Source organism: Mixophyes fleayi, chromosome 2, assembly GCF_038048845.1.
Source record: "Mixophyes fleayi isolate aMixFle1 chromosome 2, aMixFle1.hap1, whole genome shotgun sequence".
In the NCBI taxonomy this organism is placed as follows: Eukaryota; Metazoa; Chordata; class Amphibia; order Anura; family Limnodynastidae; genus Mixophyes; species Mixophyes fleayi.
The window spans coordinates 223,506,308-223,528,494 of record NC_134403.1 but is presented as its reverse complement, the minus strand read 5'-3'; the positions used below and the strand labels follow the sequence as shown (position 1 = coordinate 223,528,494).

At 38.3% G+C, this 22,187-nt stretch overlaps 1 protein-coding gene across 1 annotated transcript in view; it reads left to right on the top strand.

The window, feature by feature from the left end:
• The window catches only part of LOC142138677 (protein 4.1-like), a 157,952-nt gene that overhangs the window by 124,436 nt on the left and 11,329 nt on the right, over positions 1–22,187 (top strand). The window contains 4 exon segments of the mRNA XM_075195524.1: positions 8,376–8,504; positions 21,312–21,413; positions 21,668–21,748; positions 21,875–21,982. Of these exon segments, the coding sequence (XP_075051625.1) occupies positions 8,376–8,504; positions 21,312–21,413; positions 21,668–21,748; positions 21,875–21,973 (411 nt within the window). The 3' untranslated portion in view covers positions 21,974–21,982.

The window sequence follows — 22,187 nt, the reverse complement described above, 5'->3', positions numbered from 1 at the left end:
ATCAATTGCACACAGATTTTCTTCAGTGTCCTTATTATTAAGTGTCTTAATCCACCATAATGTGACTCCTTAAGCATGCCACTTAAGTTGTAGAAACATTTAAATTTTTAAATCTGCCACTGCCATTTAGTCTTTATTGGTCGCAGGATAGTATAGAGATACTTGTCACTGCCATTTTTATAGATATAGGCCAAAATGGGTCTGAATTCCTTGAAACTGCCATTATTACATTTGCTTATTAAGTACCATCACTAACCTCTTCAATAGATGCATTTATGCACTTTTGTCAATGGCCCTTATATACTTTATTTGTGGCATGTATAAACCCATTGGAAAATTTTACACCTCCCACCAAATACTTTGCACATACCTAAGAAGTAAATTCCATTTTCCTGTTCCATTTGCCATCTGTATATTTTTCTTTTCATTTTTTTTTTTTCGGTTTCACTTGTCTTTTTCTCTTCTGCCGCCCCTCTGTGGGCAGACTCAGGGTGAGCCTCCAGTGCAGGGCGAAGACTTTGTAAAACCACCTGGGACAGACCATCGGGGAAACTTCCCGAAAGTCTCCATCCCAATGCCAGAGGAGAAGTCCATGGAAAAATGCCGTCTGCACCTGCTTTTACTTCCAAATCCCCAACTGCCTTTCCTTATGTCATTTGTAATTTTCTTGGCGGTGACACTATGGTGGCTTTTGTTCTTGTGAGCGCTCACCTTTATAGGAGTATATTCTCATTCAGTTTATGCAGCATGGCTGTTGAGTATTTTCCTTTTTGGTGTTAATAGACAGTCATTTTAGCTTTATAGAAACACACCTGAATATATATGTGAGAAAATAGATATCACTTTCCTTCTCTTGTGCTGGTTTTTAAGGGTATTTTATTTTCAACTCGTGTATCAGTTGTGTTTTTTAAGTCTGTATAACTACTTCATATCTTGACTGTTTGGTTTTATTATGCACTTTTCCCCATTTTCATGTTTTCCATTTCTGTGTTGGTGTGTTATATATAGCTAAATTGTACTGTACCTTTGCATTGCACTGCCTTATACCTTTTCAAGTCTGGTCAGGACTACTACCAATGGACTTAGTGTCTCTCATCCATGATGGACACAGCACACATTCCTCTTCTTTTTTTTTTCTTTTCTTTATGTCCTCATTCACCTCTGAACTGTATTCTGTTTCTCATTGATAGTGACCTCTGTTTAACAATTTTGTTAGATTAATTTTTGAATGTATGATATGCCTTTTTAGGCATTGACTCTTGAATAACGGTCTCTTCATAAGCTTGCACATTCATTAATGTCATTTAGTACTATTGCAGTGCATTATGACAATAATATGAAAATAGATTGTTGATATCCTCAATAATTTCCTTTACTTAGGCAGGCCTAAAATATAAAGCAAGCAATATTACCTAAATGCTTACTCTGGTTTGTATCAATAGTTTCTTTTCTATGACATACAATTATGTCATGCATTCCAGTTTCTTCTTAAGTCCCATCAGACATTGGAAGCAGCCTGTTTGTTATGATCGTCTGTGATCTGCATCTAGCCTATTCCAAATATTAAGCCAAAGTATAGCAAGCTATGTGGGCTACTATTTGTAGTTTATCTGTATGGAATGTAACTTTTTAATTTTTTACCACTTCTCATACATTTGTAAAATATAAGTGTTAAAAACATTTTTTTAAAAATGTAATTGAATACATGTAAAACATGTATGTGCCATTGTATTGTATGATGATGTGTCATGTCAGTACAGGTTAAAGGGAAGCATACATTTTAAGGAAAGTTTTCCTTTTAGTATACTTTACACAGTAGCTCCACACCAGAGAACACTTTATGTACAGTTTTGCCTTACAGATCACTGATTCTTTGTTTATGAAGAAGTTACATGAAAGTTTCTGTTACTTCCTCACTTATAAGGTCTCTGTGTGGAACTACATTTAGGGCTCATACACATGGGTGTTGGAAAAATGCTTGTTAAAGGTAAAACAGATCCTTTTAGTTTGGCCCAAAGTGTGTTTTACAAGGATTTAAGAGCATAAAGTGTCTAATTTTAATGTCTGTGTGCACAAGGCTTGTTGTACTGTACAATTAATCAATAAGCTCTCTAAATGCTTCTTGGGGGCTTTGCAGTAAAATCTGTATTGTTCTATATAAGTTGTGTTCTGCATCCTGTTCTGTGAATTTGTAATGCCACCATCCCTGGTTTTCTTTTATATTGTCTTCCTGCATATCTGTTTTTAAAGGTAACATGTGGTCCTGATTAACTCAAGAAAACCACATATTGCGTAGTTGCTTCAAATTATTGCCAACATTCCTTAGTGTTTTGGGGTGGTTTGCCTGCTAATCGAGCTGTGTACATATCTGAAATTACAATTAAAATGGTAAATGTAATGTGCAAGCATTTTTTGTTTGTTACAAACTGACATCTATCTATATAATTCCTTATTAGTGCAGCCAGTTCTGTGTTTTCTGTAGTCAAGTAAAAAATAGGATCTAATATTTGTCTAAAATTGGGCAAGCTATTAACCCACCTTTTTTCCTTAAATATATAATTTCCTGAATTTTGTATGCATAGTTTCTGTCCTTTGGATCACTTTTTGTCAATGTTCACCATTAATGTTAACTCACTTTTATTAGTTTGGGGAGGTTGTTCACTTTGCACTAAATATTTTTCCTTTTATTTTTAAATATACTTTTTTATATACTGCTTTGCTTTGTTTTTTTTGCGTAATTACAACTGCTGGAAGTAATGCTGAGCTTTTTTTTTTCCATTTGTTGTCTTTCATGGGGGTTTCTTTTTGTAAAGATTTTATTATATTTTATCAAATAAGACACTGTAACACTGGAATATGTAATTGTATTTATGCCAATGAAAATAAATACTATTTCATATTCTTAAGTTTGTATTAGCCTTTATTTGAGTGATATTAAGCTTGTTGCACACCTTTTTATTGCAAGTGATACGTTTAAACAATAGTGATGGTTAAATAGTAATAATGTGTTGAAAAGAGACACATGTCCATTAAGCTTAATATTTCATAAATTCTCATTGTTAACCCGAACTCAGAATTGGCAGTCTAATAAATTATATGGATCAGTCACCCCATAAGGTTCTCTACAAGTTAGATTTACAGATAAAATTTCTTGTATGAAAAGCATCCAATTCTATATTTAAATTTGGCTAATGAATTTGCCATCATGAAAGAAATTACAATTCTTAACCACTCTACCTATGCTGATGGTGAAACATTTTTCTATTTGCAACCAATAACCCCTTGCCCACTGTATGGATCTTGGGACAAAAAGTTTGTTAGATAAAAAAAAAAATTAATCTCGTATTAAACATAATAATTAGGTAACTTCCAAAACATTTTTTTTTTTTTTTAAACAATTAAAGTCTCTCTAACCTCTCTCTATAGTCTCTTCCTTGTTATCTTGTGTATTCACAATGCTGTCTAACTAGTGATTTATAAAATGGTAATACCATGCGTATTACATGCATTTATTCCCCTTTTTATGCATCACATAATTGCATTTGTCTTGGCCTACTCTGTGTGTATGTACGAGGTATGTCTATTCAATACAGAGACTGTGACTCCACCAAGTAAACAAAGCAGTCAGAATTGGTTATAACTGCATACGTAGTAACCTTGAACCGGTCTGAACCTGCATGATAAGCTGCAACACTTTATGTTCAGTTGATTGTGAGTCGATATTTAGTTTGGTTGTGTTTTCTGTAGAGTACCGAAAAAATGCTAAGTTTAAAAGTTGAACAACGTGTCAATTTGAAATTTTTAGTAAAATTGCACAAAACATCAACAGAATGTTTTTAAATGCTTACTACGGCCTATGGGAATGACTGTCTGTCTCGTGCGCGTGTGTTTGAATGGCTCAAAAGATTTAGCGAGGGACGTGAGAATGTCGAAGATGATGAACGCCTTGGACGACCTTGCACTTCAGGAACCGAAGAACATGTAGAATAAATCAGTCAGATTGTTTGAAAAGACCGCCGACTCAGTGTTCGAATGATAGCTAAATTCATGAACATTGACAAAGACACCGTATGGAAAATTTTGCGTAAGGATCTTAACATGACGAAAATTTGTGCAAAGATGGTCCAAAGGGTTCTCACACTGGAGCAAAAAGAACGTCGCAAGGAATGTTGTGTTGACATTCTGCAACAACTTGACACAGATTCAAACCTGTTTCATAAAGTAATCGCTTGTAATGAGACCTGGATCTTCCAGTATGATCCTGAAACCAAAAGACAGTCAATGCACTGAAAAACACCGTTATCACCAACAATGAAAAAAGCTTGTCAAAGCAAGTCAAAATTCAAAGCAATGCTCATTGGGTTTTTTTTTTTCAATATCAAGCGTGTAATTTTGGAAGAACGGGTTTCAGAAGGCACAACAGTTAATCAGCTTTATTATAAGTAAGTTTTGCAAAAAAGCTGAGAGAGTCAGAAAGAAATGGCCGCAACTGTGGAAAAATGGTTACTTTCTTCACCAGGACAATGCGCCTGCTCACACAGCACTTTCTGTGAAGCAGTTTTTGACCGACAAACACATTACTGCACTTGAACATCTTCCATATTCGGATTCCGATTTAACACCTTGCAATTTTTATCTTTTCCCAAAAGTTAAATCAGTGCTTAAAGGGACACATTTTGAGTCAGTTGATGCTGTAAAGAAGAAAACGGCAGATATGCTGAAACAAGTGACAGAAATTGATTTGCTCCATGCTTTCGACCAGTGAAAAACAAGATTACAGCGATGTATTAGTGAAAACGGGAGTACATTGAAGGAGACAAACATAAAATTTATAATACTGATAAATAAAGGTGAGTTATTAAATCAGTCTCGTTATTTAATAGACATACCTCGTATATGTGTGTGTGTGTATATTATTAATGTAATTTTATCGCTTACCAATAAAACATTGTCCAATGTGATTGTTGTGGTTCCAACGCACAAAAATATTTAATGGCAAAATATAGCAGGATTTTACAGCAAGCCATTGTTACACATTAAAGATGTTAAAATAAAGCAGGAAAGTATAAAAGCTCCGAATACATTACATCTTCCTTATAGTGTTCATCCAGGTTCAGTGAATACAGCCATGCTCTCACGTTGTTGGATCAAAAAGAGCTAGAACAAGAGCCAGCATGCTTGTATGTAGTATACAGATAACACTTAGTGAGGTCTTCATTGGTCCAGGATTAATGATATTCCAGTTCCTTGCAGGTTATAGGTCAGTTCATTTGAACCTTACAAAGGCTGAGGGGCAACTTCCCCAAACCCATTTTTCACATGTTTTGAATGACCAGTTCAAACTGGCCCACACACTTTTGAGTATTAATCTCATATTGCTTGTATCTTGCGATCGCTACTCTGTCCACACCGGGTTAATGCTGGTGAAATAAGTTTTAATATAAGACCAAACTCTTTAACTTTTAAAACACCTGAACCATAAATACTTTTACTACAGTAATATATATGCATAAATAAACAATCTAATACATCTTGCTAATAAATAAATGTGGATTGGAACCTTAATAAATATGAACTATATATAAGTGAATGTGTAAGTGTATGCGTGCGTTATTTATCGTGCAATTGCGTCATGACACATGGCGTACTGAATGCAGTGGCACGGTAAAACAATATTAATCAATATACTTTACAAGAAAGAAAAGGCAGAGCTCCGTATACTGTAGTAGTATGGGCAAATAACCTATAGTTAGATAATAATTATGCGTACCAGATAATTTCTTGGAATCAGGCGTATCAGACCATTTTTGGTCCTCACACCTTCACTATAGAAGTCATCCATGATCTCAAAATCATATGTCAAAAGAAACATGGAAAACCAACAATAGTGTATTACCTTTTTACATATAAAGGGCCTGACACCACGCACCCAGTGATTCTCCACCACAGACACCAAATAATAGTGCTTAGGCGTACCAAATATAGAAAATATTGAGCTTATCTGTTTTGTTTCCTTGGTGGCACTGGAGCCTATTGGTGTTGCTTAGTACTCTTTCTTGTTGGAAATTTGATTTATAACATATAGGTTAAGTAGATCTAAACTAAGGGATGCTTTTTTAGGAGATGCAGATTCGAACAGCTTCATTTATGCCCAAACAAAGAAATCATTAATGACAACTTGATCATTTTAAAGATATTTCTTTTCTATCCAGTAATAATATAATAAAATAATATTAATAATGCTATAGCTAATGTCCTATACCTGTTTCTATTTATTATTTTACTGTCTTTGCAGGAATATTATGAATAGAGATAATCAACTCTCCTCCAGATGGTGTGTTGAACTTTAGGAGCCACCAATTTTAAATATCATAATTTATCTGCATATACAAACTACTAATAGAGATGTGTTTTTTTTAGATAATATTTAGAGATTTGAAGTCTGATCAGATGTGGTGGGGAGTGAGAGGTGGTTATCATAGGCAAGGTACAGGCCTGCAGTTGATCTAAGAGTGCAGGAGGTACAGTATTTCAGGATTAAATTTGAGATATATAAAGGGGTACTGCTGTTGTGATTTAATAAAAGGATTGAAAAGGACAGGTCCCAAAACGTATCCCTGTGGTACATCACTAATATCTGAATGTTTCGACCCTTTAACCCGTTCTCTGCCCATATATAGACCTTTTCTCTTAGACCCAGTAATCTAATTTGTATGGATCATACTTGTGACAGGATGGACCTCCTATGCCACCCTGTCTGTTGTGTTACTGGGGACCTTCTGGGCTTGCCTTGCCAGAGTCCCTTTTTTTTCTCCCAAATGCACCCTCTAACTGCAGTATGAGGGGCTTTTGTTGCTGCCACCACTAGTCTTCTTGGCAGCACCTAGAACCGCTCCTTCTGGGTAACTCTCACTGCTAGTGTATCCCCCTGCTGCTACCTCTGACCTCTTGCCTTCAGATCAGGGTTGCTGTGGATGGTTCCCCCTGGCCTATCACACTGGCCGGAGCTGCAGGGTAGCAAGAAGGGCATTGGTACCAGAATGCTGGGTTCCAGCTTCAGAACAGCCGGATAACGGATTAGATTGGGTCACAGGAATTACAGCAGGTAAATAGGCGGCAAAGCCGGTTCCTTGAAGCAGTGATGTTTATTACCTCAAGTGTCCTAATAAGAACAGTTACATACAATAGTTTAAGGTACTAATGATTTCCAGAAGTACAGATGGTATAATGATACATTGTCATACAGTGCTCATTTTCATACAGTTTTGGACAAGGGGGCAAGCCAGCCTCCTCTTCCGACCAGGCCCCAAAAAGTCTGAAATATTTCACTCAAAGATTAACATCATTATATTTAAACTTGGATTTTGAATGCAATTTATGCTTAACAAAATTTACACTAATCTGTGATATCCTAAATCACATTGTTCAAACGTTTCGTTTCACTTTAACAAAGCAGGATAACTGGTAACGACTCCCTGCTGTGCTTTCAGGCTAAAAAGGGGGCTTCCTTTTAAACAAATATGAAATTCCAATTCCATTTCCCCTGCACTCGGAAATAAATTTCCTATACAGAAATACAGCACAATATAAAATAATTAGTACATTTTCAATTACATAAATTGTCGCCCTGCCTTATTAATTGAAATAAATTTATACAATAAGTTATTTATAAGTGATCCAGCCACAATACTGTTCTGTTAGTCACATGTATAAACACTGATTCATGAGGAGTATAGGCAAATCTAGTAACAAGTGTCTGGTGTTTGCGATGTCAATTAGAAAGAAAAATAACAGTTCAGGTTTGTTTAGGGCTGTAATGATGCTTGATTTCTTAAAATTCCTAAAGGACTTGACCAGCACTGAAGTTCAGACTTTCTTAATTACAGGTAAGTTGATTAAAAATGTGCAAAACTTAAGGCTAAGGAGTTTTCTGGAATGCTGAGAGTCACACAAAGTATCAAAATATATATATATATATATATATATATATATATATATATATATATATATATATATATATATATATATATATATATATATATATATAAGCAACGGTTGGATGACCTTAATTAACCCATTTATCATGTGTCCTGTAAGGGAATAACACTCTTCACTAGTGCAATGTGAGACATTGACTTTAATGTATGTGTTACACTAGAACGAAAATGGTGTCCATTGCAATGTTTGTGTGATACATTTATAATGGCTGATGTAATTGATTACAACCAACTGGTTATTGCCATATAACACACCTTTAATGCATTTTTTCCATTACACTTTGGTCACAGGATAGAATGAATCTTTAAAAGTTGTTTTGTTTAACTGTAACTGAACATCTTTATCGATTGTCTTCCCTCTCCCACTTTTTGACACAGCCTCCATTGGTGAAAACACAGACCGTAACCATCTCTAATACTTCAACCAGTGAGAAAGGACAAATCCCCACTAAAGAAGTCCCCTTGGTACACACAGAGACTAAAACTATCACATATGAGGCAGCAAGAGTAAGTTTTGGACTTGTGTATTTTAGACCTTTGGTGTTCTTACGTTCCTGAGTGTAATACACATTGGGGCATATTTAATTGGCATTACAGCCAAAATGAACGCGCCGCGTGCACTGTTACTGTCATTACGGTAAAAGTGCGCTTAAATACCCGTATTGTGGTACTTTTCTCGCTGGATTTCAGCTTGCGGCTCAGGGAGCTGTAAGCTGAAATCCAGCTTACTGTTACCGTAATACCGGTAATAGTTTTTCCGTGGCGGAAACCGCCGAGAATTGAATATGCCCCATTGACTTCAATTTACTACCCATGTCTTACACAATGGTCTATATCCCTTCACTACCAATTCCCACCATATATACTTTTTAGTGTGCCGCATGTTTAGAGGTGGAAACGTTATTACAGATTTATAGTTTATTTTTGTTTGGGGTGGTGCACTGGATCAGCTTGATGCTTTTTACCAGTATCTTAATGAGTTAAATTTGAGATTCTATTACAGAGAGAAGGAAAGAAGTGTATAGGAGGGGCACTCCATAAGGTCTACACATTATTATTATTATTATCTTTGACTTATAGGGCGCCACAAAGGGTCCGCAGCGCCGTACATTTCATATACAGAAAACAGAACCAAGACACAACATGATACAAATATATACAAACACAGATGACAGGGTAAAGCAAATCAGATTATATCTGACAGATAGAGAAAGGGATAGTAGAAATCAGCAAAAAGAAGGCCGAAGATTAATAAAACAGGGAAAACAGGGCTAGCGAAGCAGGCCAAGAGGTACAGAGGGTGAAGGAACTGTAGAAGAGGGCCCTGCTCATGAGAGCTAACAACCTAGAGGGAGGGGGAGACACATAAATGGGGGTACTAACTAGGGGAGGGAGCCAGGACAAGAAAGTTAGGAGGACTGATAGACTTGAATAAAATAATGAGTCTTAAGGGCACGCTTGAAGCCTTTGAGAGTAGATGCTAACCTGATGGAACGTGGAAGATCGTTCCACAGCAGGGGAGCAGCTCGGGCAAAGTCCTGAAGACGAGAGTGAGAGGAGGTGATCAGTGAAGTAGTGAGGCAGAGCGGAGGGAGCGGGTAGGAGTGTAGGTAGAGATGAGATTGGAGATGTAGAGAGGGGAAGATTGACTAAGAGCTTTAAAGGTGAGGGTGAGGAGTTTACACATGAATAAAATATAAATTTTATTAGGTATACTTTAAAATATATTCTGGCAAGACAAGAGCGAAATATCTAAAATCAAAAGAACATATAAGACAAAACGGGTGTGTAAGTGAATAAAAATGCAAAATAAATTGCAATGCCTCAGCTACTCGTCAGAGATGCACCTTAATAAGTGCAAGAAGTTTCCAGCTATGATATAGCACCAAGGATGCATAAGTTGTCAAATGGGTTAAGTATGCCCAATAGTATTTCTTTTAGTATTAGGCATCGCTACCCTATAGTGATAGCATCGCAAATGATAGGGAAAGAGATATTTAAGTAGACTCCCCGTGATCGTCAAGGGAGAGAAATATATTGATAAGCTCCCCGTAATTGTGGGTATGTATGATAAACCCACAGTCTCTCAGCTGAAATAAGAGCTCCAATGATGCTGTGATTACCGTCTGGGTCAGATTACCCCGAAGGTATTCTCATAAGTATGAGGTACTCTAATCCATTAGCGGCAGTATTCATTTACACACCCGTTTTGTCTTATATGTTCTTTTGATTTTAGATATTTCGCTCTTGTCTTGCCAGAATATATTTTAAAGTATACCTAATAAAAATTATATTTTATTCATGTGTAGACATTATGGAGTGCCCCTCCTATACACTTCTTTACTTCTCTCTGTAATAAAGTTAACTTCCTGAGTGTTTTTGGAGCACCCCCTAGGAGTTTTCCCTCCTAGGTTATGAATAACATTAAATTATTAGGTCTTAATACGTTACTGGTGCGATCTCTACCCTTTTTGCGCTCTAAATTTGAGATTCACTATGGAGCCACGTGAGAACTCAATGATTTTTTAGTTTTTTTGCATCTCTGAAGAGTCTGTTCTCCTTGGGACATCTTTCCTCACTGTTATTGCGAAATGTACAACGTAGTTTCGCATACGTTCAATTGGGAGACACAGCTATACATAGGCGTATAGTATGTGGTTTCAGGACCAGGCACTAAGCAGTTAAATCTGTGAGTGACACTCCACCACAGCTATATACCTCCCACAGGGAAGGATAATCAGTTTTTCTGTTAGTTCCTCTGCAGTCAGGCATGTTTCCAGGGCTCCTGCCCTGGATTTAATTTTATTTAATATTTTTCTGTTCTTTTTACAGGGGGGAAAATGGTGGACTCAGGGATGCCTCCCATGGGGGGTGAATAGTCTGCGACCTTCCTCCACCCCAGGTCCCTGAGCCGGGGTGAGTAGCTTTGACAGCTATCTCACCCCCAGGAGAGCCGGCCGCTATCTCTATAGGAGATAGTTTTCTACATTGCCAGCAGCCGGCTGTCAGCACTGTAAGCGCTGACAGCTGTGTCTGCAGCACACTGACAGGTGCTGCAGTCGCGTCCCTAGGCAACGAGCATTGCTGGCAAGAATGGGGACCAGAGCCACAGCTGATCTTCGTTGAATCGGAGAGCACAACTGTGGCTCCATCGCACACAGAGGGGTACAGAACGCCCTGGAGGATGCGGGGGCAGCCATTGGCCGGAGGAAGGGGAGGTCCTGGAACTCCTCTCCTACTTTCTGGTGCCAGCATGCAGCGTTCAGCGCCATTCCCACACTGTGGAGATAGGAGCCCTGCTGTGCCCCTCATACAGGACAGGTTTTTTACCTACCATATGCGCTTCTGCAATGCAATTGTCTTTAAGAGTGGTGTGTGTGTGTGTCTCTTTTTTGGTGGTCACTTTTAGTACAATATGTAGATGTTTCAACACAGATATAATTGTAATGCTGTTTGCTGGTTTACTCTGAAGGGGTTACCAGTTATATGTTTAAAATACATCCTGGACCCTTGTTAATATATTTAGTGTGTATGTAATTCCTGCAATTTAAAAAAAAAAAAAAGAAGAAAGAAAAGATTTTCTATTATATTCTTTGTGAAGGAGCGTGTGTGTATGTATATATGTGTATATATATATGCTCCGGTTTCCTCCCACACTCCAAAAACATACTGGTAGGTTAATTGGCTACTATCAAAATTGACCCTAGTCTCTCCTTCTCTGTCTGTCTCCCTCCCTCTCTGTCTGTCTTCCTCCCTCCCTCTCTGTCTGTCTGTGTCTGTGTCTGTGTCTGTGTCTGTGTCTGTGTCTGTGTCTGTGTGAGTGTGTGTCTATATTAGGGAATTTAGATTGTAAGCTCCAATGGGGCAGGGACTGATGTGAGTGAGTTCTCTGTACAGCGCTGTGGAATTAGTGGCGCTATATAAATAAATGATGATGATGATGATATATATATATATTATAGTTATAGATAGATATAGATCTATATTTACATATAGATATAGATCTATATTTACATATAGATATATTATATATTGATATTGTTTACCATGCTCACATTGGGTGTTACAAGAAAAAAAAAAAATTTCACCATGGCTGCAAAGGGTCTGCTATGCATTATAATTGTGGTAAATGTCACGAAAAATTGTCTTGTGGACAGTCTAACCCGGAGGCCCTGTGTACAGCTTGTGAGGTGGAAATCCGAGATCAAAGCCAGACCCAGTCTGCGTCCAGGTCCGTGGATGAAGCTCCTTGTGTTTTTTTACTTCAACTTTAGCAGAGCTCACAAGGGTAATGTCTCACCGTGAGGTAAGCCAACCTTCTACTTCTGTTTCTGCACTACACATGTCAGATACACAGTTAGGACTATCCTCCTTGAGCATCCCAAGTAGAATCATCTTTTGCGCAATCCCTTGCGGTTTTCTCTCCGGGGTTTAGTTGCGGCTACTTCCTCACTGGAACGCTTACTGATTGCAGCTAAGATACCATCTCATAAGCCTCAGGCCTCTCAGGAAGTTAGGGATTTTATGTCCACTTCAGAGGTGTCATCAGAGGAAGAAGGTGAGGTTTACCGAGATTCGGGGGAGGAGGATTTGGCCAGTGTGGAAGATTCATCCACATTGCAGGGTGTAGAGGACATGGTGTTTGGGGGTGTGCCAGACTTTAGGGTTCACCAACCCAGAGGTATCCCAGGAAGCTGGTTTCTCTCTGTTTAAAAGCCAGATGAAACAATTTATTTCCTTTCTTCCTTCGGCTCAATTGATGGAAATCATTTCAGACGCCTGTAAAAAGCCTGATCGGCATTTATCCAGGCCAGCAAAGTTTAAAACTCTCTACCCTCTTTCAGCTGAAGATTGTGACAAATGGGAGGCACTTCCAAGGGTGGATCCTCCCATAGCTAGGTTGACCTGAACAACCACTTTATCTGTTGAGGATGTTATTTCCCTCAAGGATGCCACAACAATAAATGTTTTTTGTTTTTTTTATTTATTTTTTTATTTTTTTGCTCAAGTATGCTTATGAAGCAGCTGGTAGTGTTTTCAGGCCGGCCATGTCCACGGCCTGGGTCAATAAGGCTATCCAAGCATTGGCAGAGCAGTTGTCCAAGGGTCTCTGGGATGGAGCCCCGAGTGACAGATTACAATATAAGAGAAAATAAAGCGCTAGGTATAACACTCGAATGGTATTTATTCCAAAAACATGCACATAATAACATACACAGTGGTTATGGCCATAAGCACCCCCAAGGTACATAAAAATAAATAAAAAAACATTCAGTAAATGAATATATAGAATAACAGATGACTCCCTATTCAGGAATAGTCAGTTTAAAATTAAGCGCTGAAAATATATCACATTACTAAGACAATTAAGTCTCCTGTATAATAATTATTCATAATATTAAACTCAGGTGGTTAAAAGATAATAAACAGTATCAATCTGCAAAAACAACAGTCTAAATGATGAAAAAAGTTCCTCTACTGCTATGTCAATTGTGATGTAGCCAAGTCAAATGAATAAATAAGCACAGCTACGTGTGCAGCTTCAAGCTATCGAAGTGTGATAATTATAAATTCTTCTAGTACTGTGTTGTAACAATGTAACCGACTCAAGTAGATGTACAAGCACAGCTATGTTTGCAGTATGGAAGCTGTTAAAATGAAAAACGATCCACCTGAAGTCAAATCCAAGCACAGCTATGTGTGCTGCGAAGGCTGTCAGTAATGAAGTCAGTCCAACTTCCTATACATATCGCATAGTGTATAAACAGTACCTTGTGAAGATTGAATCTCCAATGAAAAGGTACCTTGCGATTGAGTCTAGACTTGACTAATAATCCAACCCTTGTAGTCGGCACATAACAAACGATACTTGAACTGGCAATTCAGTCTGCTAATCCTTGTCACCATAAGCGCTATGGGTTTTCACGTGCCAAATATTGAGAGCATATATTCAAAAAACGAAGAGAACTTCTTGACGCGTTTCTCGGCGCTAATGCCGTTTCCTCAAAAGCATGTTCCTAGTGTCATCACGGATCGGTATTTAAAACATGAAGCCAGGAATCATCCAATTAGCCTCTTACTTCAAAGCTTGCTGGTTTAATTCATTAGGCATATTTATGAAAAATGGTCTCTGTTCGTGAATTAAGATCATAAATCTATGGGATGTAAACAGCAGATTAATTATGAAAATAATCAAAAAAAAATCAATATTATTTATTCGTTATAAAAGTTCTTATTAACGAACATTAAGCATGACTGACTCAATATCCCTATAGTACTCTATAATATATACCAATTGTAATGCAAATGTTTTAGACCAAAGGTGTGCCAATGTAAAATACTTGATCTAAAGTCTAGTTTGAAAAATATTCAGCTTATATTTCAAATTAAAAATACAATTTTAAAAATACACAAAGTGCTTGTGGCACTAGACCATCCATTGAGGTCACCCATAGCATTGTAGACCCAGATGAGTCTTGCTTAGCTTCCCACATGCAGCTATATATTAAAGATGTAGGCAAGCACAAATATATTAAGGTCATACACGTTCTTGCTCTCTGATCTTAATATGGTTTCAAAAAACCTCCCAAAACCATGTTTGTCCCCTAGGGGTCCAACAGATATACAAAATCAAGCTATTAATGTCCAATCGTATAAAGAGATATCCAGAACTACTATACAGTAAAATATATCCCAAAAAATATGCACATAGATGAAGATATATTTCAGAAAATACAATTCGTAGCTATTTTGGTATTCTCAGAAATTATTACGTTCTATACAGTCATTTAAACCACATGGTGACAGGGTCTTGAGCCTAAAAATCCAGTAAGCTTCTCTTCTGCATAATAGGTTAAATCTGTCGCCTCCTCTATTTGTAATATCAATTTGTTCAATGGCTATAACCAACATGCCTGTTAAGCTATTGCCCTGGCATAGATTCACATGTGCCGACAGAGTGCGCTTTTTTACATTCAGTATGTGCCAGCGTTGTTCTAAAAACCACACCCCTAGAGATCTTATGGTGCGGCCAACATATTGCAAACCGCATTTACAACTAATCATGTAGATCACACATGTTCATTGACAGTCTAGTGTCTTCTCAATCGGAAAACTTTCACCTGATGTATAAGATTTCAATTTTGTGGCTCTATGATCTGCATATCTACACTAAATACATCTACGTTTACCACATCTAAAATAGCCCTCATTTCTACTAAGCCATCTCTCAGCATGAGGGATCTTAACCAGAGGGGGTAACATAGTATTCCCCTTGAAATTGACTGGGTGCTAACTTTTCCTTGAGGTTTTTGGATCTTTTGAACATTGTCATATTGTATTTCTTTATAAGGTGACCAATGTGATCATCAAGCTCCAACAGGGAAGCATTTCTTTTCACAAGTTGTTTAATATCCCTCACATGGCTGTTAAATTGGGTTACAAAGACCAAAGGTTTATCATCATGTTGTGGCCTCAATGATTGTTCCAAGAGCCTAGATCTATCAAGCCTCGTAACCTCTTCATACGCCTTATTCAAAACATGACGAGGATAACCCAACTTTACAAATGATTCATAAAGTTTAGCCGAATGTATTTCAAATTCTTCTTTCCTGGAGCAATTTCTCCTCATGCGGAGAAATTGCCCCTTCTGTATATTCACGTTCCAAGGCCTATAATGATTGCTGTTAAAATGTAGAAAACTACAAGAGTCCACCTCTTTAGAGTAATTCTCAGTAATAACCCATTCTTGATGAATTTTTAAAGTAATATCTAGATAGTTAATACTAGAACAGTGGTGACTACTGGTTAGTCTTAAGCCATATTGGTTAGAGTTTAAATGTGCGACAAACCCAGATATGGACTGCAAGTCCCCATCCCAAAAAAAAAAAGGCCATCAATGTAGTGACCGTAGAGGACCCAAATGCAGAATCCCATACATATTCCTCCTCAAAGAGACCCATGTATAGATTTGCATAGCTCGGGGCAAACCTAGTCCCCATAGCCGTGTCTAATATTTGCAGATAAAAAACAGAATCAAAAACAAAATAGTTATGATAAAGGATGAATTGAATTGCTGATAACAAGAAATTACATAATGTAGGTTCCAGTTGTTCCTGTTTGTCAAGATAAAACGTAACCGCCTTAAGGCCTAGATGGTGTAGAATATTGGAGTATAGTCCCAACACATCACAAGTAAGGAAGTGATAAGATGACTTCCAGGGCAAATCGTGTACCATCCTGAGAAATCTAGTAGTAGTATCTTTAATATCTTTAATATGGGATCTCAAGGTTGAGACAATTGGTTGAAGATAAAAATCCACCATAGAAGACAGGTTAGTGGTCATAGACCCGATGCCCGAGATTATAGGTCTACCCGGTGGTTTACATAAGGTCTTATGAATCTTTTTAAGTGGGAACCACAGGAAATTGTGTATATAGAAATCTAAAGGTGTCCTTTGTGATAGCACCCTCTGATAGAGCGTCGTCTAATAGACACCTTAATTGTTGATATACCAAAGTGGGGTCACCATCCAATTTCATATAAAATTGAGTGTCTCCTAATTGTCTCTTAGTTTCATCAAGATAATCAGATCTGTCTTGGACATATTAGAGAGGCTTCGGAGTTTGTAGGACAGGCTTCATTGGATGTCAATTCTCTCGCTGCCAAACTCTCAGCGTTAGTGATTGCAGCAAGACGTTCCTTATGGTTACATTCTTGGTCCGCGGAGGCGGATTCCTAACACACCTTGGGAGGGGGTTCCTTTTGATGGCGCCACTCTCTTTGGAGCTAGATTACACCAGCTAATTTCGGAGGCTTTGGGAGGTAAGAGCCCTTTCTAGCCTGTCTCTTAAACCAGGCCTAGACGGTCCCTTCGGTCCTTCCAGAGATCTAGAAGATCCCCCTGCTAGAGGGCAGTCAAATGCCCCAGCTAGGGGCAGGTTCCGTAGAGGCATATTTTTACTTTGCTTTGCAGTAGTGGAAAATCTAGCGACCTCCCCAAGGGTATTTACAGGTGAGGCCAGTAATGGCGGCCCTTCTCTGCTTTCAGGGAATCACGGTAATTTCTTACTTGGACGACCTTGTTGTTGAAGGCTCCATCGTCTCTGCTCCTGTCACAACACATTCAGTTGACCAGATCATATCCTTCCTAGAGATGCATTGGATAATCAACCTGCCAAAGTCATCCCTAATCCCCTCGCAGAAGATGCGGTTTCTAGGGTTAGATTTCGACACCAGGTGTCAAAGAGTGCTTCTCCCGGACGTCAAGATTCTTGTCTCCGGTCCAGGATCAAAGACCTCTTAAGCATGCGTAGTAGAACCTTCTTTCAGACTGCCTCTAACACCAGAGCTAGTCACTCAGGGTCCCCTTAGGTGCCACTCGTTAGGTCGGCTGACTTCAACAGCATGGCTATTGAAACCATGATTCTGAAGACCACGATCTAGGCCAGGAAGCCTTCATCAGCTGCTAATTATTACAGATCATGGAAGACTTATGTTTTATGGTGTGAATCAAATAATTTTCGCACTTTCCATTTCAAGCTCTCTAGGTTTCTGGCCTTTCTTCAAGCGGGTTTGGGCAAGGGGTTGTGCTTAGACTTGTTGAAATCGCAGGTTTCAGCATTGTCCATTTATTTTCAGCGTAAACTAGCCTCCCTCCCGAAAGTTCATACTTTCTTATAGGGGGCGCTTCATCTTTTGCCTCCATTTGTTAATCCTGTCGAGCCATGGTCCTTGCATTTTGTTCTCCAGGCTTTGATTAAGGATTCTGTTGAGCCTTTATAGTCGGTGGAACTTCATGGGTTTTCTTTTGGCGGTGTCTTCAGCACGCCAAGTTTCTGAGTTGGGGGCTTTATCTTGTTCTCCCCCCTTTTTGATTTTTCATGAAGACAGGGCGGTGCTTTGCACCAAGTCCTCTTTTGTCCCTAAGGTTGTTTCCCGTTTTCATTTCAACCAGGAAATTGTTGTCCCTGCCTTTCCTCAAAGTACTAGGTTGCGGGATCAGTCTTTGTTGTTGGATGTAGTCAGGGCTCTTAGATGCTATGTGGGCTGCACAGCTATTTTGCACAAAACCGCAGATCTTTTTCTGCTTTATGACGCAAAGAAAAGAGGTTGGCTTGCTTCTAATGTCTCTTTAGCTCGGTGGATTACCTCCACCATCAAGCTGGCTTATTCCAGGTCAGATAGACCGTTGCCAGGAGGTTTGTCAGCTCATTCCACTAGGGCTGTGGGTGCTTCCTGGGCTGGGCGGCGCATCACAGAGTTTCTGCTAAACAGCTGTGCCGTGTGGCTGCGTGGACGTCTGTTCACTTGTTCGTGAAATTCTATAGGTTACAGGGCTTTGCATTACAGGATGCCAGCTTTGGCCGTAGGGTTGTTCTGCGTGCAGCCATATCAAAGCAGTCCCTCCCTTAGGAGGCAGCTTTGGTAGGTCCCCTATGTATAGCAGTGTCCCCCAATTGGACGTATGAGAAAATAGGATTTTTGTACTCACCGTAAAATCCCTTTCTCGTAGTCCATCGGGGGACACTGCGCGTCCACCCTTGTTCTGCATGGCTGGCTGACTGACTGTTAGGTTGCTTTGTTAGACATAAACTGATTATCCTTCCTGTGAGATGTATAGCAGATTTAACTGTTTAGTGCCTGGTCTCCTGGAACCACCTACTATACCCCTATGTATAGCAGTGTCCCCCAATGGACTACGAGAAAGGGATTTTACGGTGAGTACAAAAATACTATTTTTATATACAGATAGCGTTATATAATTAAGGCAGCAAGTAAATCTGCGTAACAACTTTTGAGAAGTTAATTACATTGACAGTACAATACCTTGGTTTTGAACCAGATCTGTCAACACTTTATTATAGTTTGCAGATCAGAATATTGCTAGATTTGTAAAACTGTAAAAGAAAAGTAAAATGCATCCACTTTAAAGATAATGAAATTCAGCTTTATATATTGCATAGAATGTACCTCTCGCCAATCGGAGTAATAAAATTTAGTACAAGGGATGAAACAAACTGCCCAAAATGTGGTGAATGGTCATTTACTTTTTGACATTTATTTTAGGCTTGCTCTATGATTCATAGATTTTGGTTAGCGGTATTAAACTGCATACAAGAGACTTGGAGTACCTGTGTTTTTGCACTCCCAAGAGTAGCTATTTACTAACGCTGAATAACCTCTTGAGTGAAACACACAGCCAATTTGTGTTTTAATCTCTTCACTTTGGCTAAGATTTATATATGTATGTATAGATGGGTTGGGTTAGTGGATGAAACATTGGGTCATGTGCATATATGTGTGTGTATATGTATGTGTGTGTATATATATATGTATATATATATATTATGTGTGTAATTAATAAAGTTATATATATTTCTATATTCATAAGTCTGTTCCAAATGGATTATTGTTACCGTAGATTTGTAGGGCGACCGTGCTCCGCAGCGTTGTACATTCGATAAAACAGGGATATACAGGGTAGAGAGGAAAAAAAGACAAGCAAACAAAAGGTGTATATAAATAAATGATGATGATGATGATGAAAAGGTGGGAATGGTTTACATTCAAATTGGAATCCGCACAGCTAAAAGAAGAGTTTAGCAGATTGGATTGGAGATTGGGACGGTAGTGAGGTTGCATTAGTAGGAGTAGGGTAAGCTCGATCAAAGATATAAGTGGGTAGCAGCATGGAAGAAGTCTAGTCTTGTAGGAGGGAATGAGAGGTAGTTACAAGAAAAGAGGCAAGTCGTATGTAGATCTAAGAGGGCGAGTACCGTATTTATCGGCGTATAACACGCACAGGCGTATAACACGCATCTTCATTTTAAGAGGGAAATTTCAGGAAGATTTATTTTGCCATTCTGGTCTCCTTTAAATCTGTGCACACTGCTGCACAACATCTATGTAATACACTAGCACTTTGTTAAATATATATATATTATAGAAATAATTTTAGAATATTTTCAGCACATACAGTAATATTTATTACTTGCACATATTGGATCCAGCATGCTGGCACTATTGTATCACCAGTTTTTCACATATGGGAATTAGCATGTTAGCACTTTATATAATTATTTTAAAATGACTATATACCGTATTTTATCTGTTTAATTGTTAGTTCGTTGTTGCGCCGTACACAAAACCCCACTTTACTTCACTACTTTACTTGTACCTGACGGGTACAAGTTCTCCTACCTCAGACAGCGAACTCTCGCAGTGCAGAGCGTTGCCGTGGTTACGCTCCGATGGCCGCGAGAATTAGACGTGAGGAAGGCGCGGCTTGCCGTTGCCTACTGATTGCCTCACACTCCACACGCTATAAAAACATGGCTTCTTAACATTATATCGGCGTATAACACGCATACATCATTTGCCCCCTATTTTCAGGGGGAAAAAAGTGCGTGTTATACGCCGATAAATACGGTATTTTGAAATGAGATTTGAGGGGATGGTGGTGTTAAGGGCTTTGTAGGTAAGGGTAAGTAAATTTAATTGAATTACCGTTACTATGGTAATATAATACAGATTTCTGTGTTAAAATTACTGTCCTAACGATAATACTGCACACTATTACCGTAGTAATATTGCGCAGGCCGCATTATTCAGGAGAATATTGTATCGGGCCCAGTTGAATCAGGCCCAATTGAAACGGGCCTTTTAAATGCTTATGATCTGTTGTTTGACTTGCTAAATGCTTGGCTCATTGTGTTCAATGTTTTATTCCAAATTTACTATCATTATACTTATATTGTTATATGTAGTTTATATGACGTGTATGTTATTCCTATATAGTGCTTTCAAATTGTTTTTATGAAACCAATGTATAGTAAGTAATTTGTAATATTAAAATGTTTTAAATATGCAAAACAAGGTTAAAGTACACATGATGTAAAAAAAAAGGTAAATAATTACTATATATGTTGGAAAAGGTCTTTTTAATTAGTCTCTTTTTGAATTTGTGACAACATAATTTTATATATATATTTATTAGTGGTAGAATGTGAAATTTAAAGTATTGAAAATGAAGCCAGCACCCAACAGACCCCTGTTTCAGAAGATGTGTGCTGATCTTTTGTGAAGAATTGCCTGGTCCACTCCTGTCATTATTTTTGGCACAGCTGCATGTGACTGAGGTAGTGTCATGTGAAGATGGGGAAAGGAGTTAAGCAGTAAGCTACAGATTTTGATAGTGGAAGGAGCAGGTTCCCATTATATCAGAGTAATTAAACTGATGCAGCAAGATTGTAATGTGAACAGCACCGCTATATAAAACTAAGTTTATACAGTCAACCTTTTTATTTCCCTAGAATGATGATGTCAATAATGACCAGGAACCTGGAATTTTGCTTACTGCACACACAATTACCTCGGAAACCACCAGTAGTACCACCACCACCCAGATTACCAAGGTACAGTGTTGCAGCTTTGGCTTAGACCAATATAAACTCAAGTGTGCTTCACATTGTAAGTGCAACTGAAAGGACAACAGAATAATAAACTATTTTTACAATTAAAGCACTTCTATGATACTGAGAGCTTGTATGTAATCTAAAGTTTTCCATGGATTGCGTCAGTCTAATATTTAGCCTATTTATAGTAACCATGTAATATTCTGCAACTAGCATTGGTTCTTGTCAAAATCTGATTCACTTGCTTTCTTCAGACTGTGAAAGGTGGCATCTCCGAGACTCGAATAGAGAAGAGAATAGTTATTACTGGTGATGGAGACCTGGATCATGACCAGGTAACATGGACATATATTTCTACCTTTTTAGTGGATTAAACATTTGGTCCATCATGCAGCTTATTAAAATGTTTTTAAGGTTTTTCCTTGTGATTTCAATATTTCTATCTTATCACATTGTATCAGGTTCTGGTGCAAGCTATCAAAGAGGCAAAGGAGCAGCACCCTGATATGTCTGTAACCAAGGTGGTGGTTCATCAAGAGACTGAAATAGCGGAGGAATAAATCAAACAGGTAGGAGATCCTGCTACTGACCACAGTATGTACACATACACCACTACATATCAGCAAGAGATGTGTGTGCCAGGTGTTAAAATTGTAAACCCTTCTATCCCAGAAGACTCCAGGAAACCAGCACTCCATTTATGAACATGGCATTTATTATAACATCACATAGGCAACATAGTCATGTACGAAATACTCATTTGAGCTGCGGTGT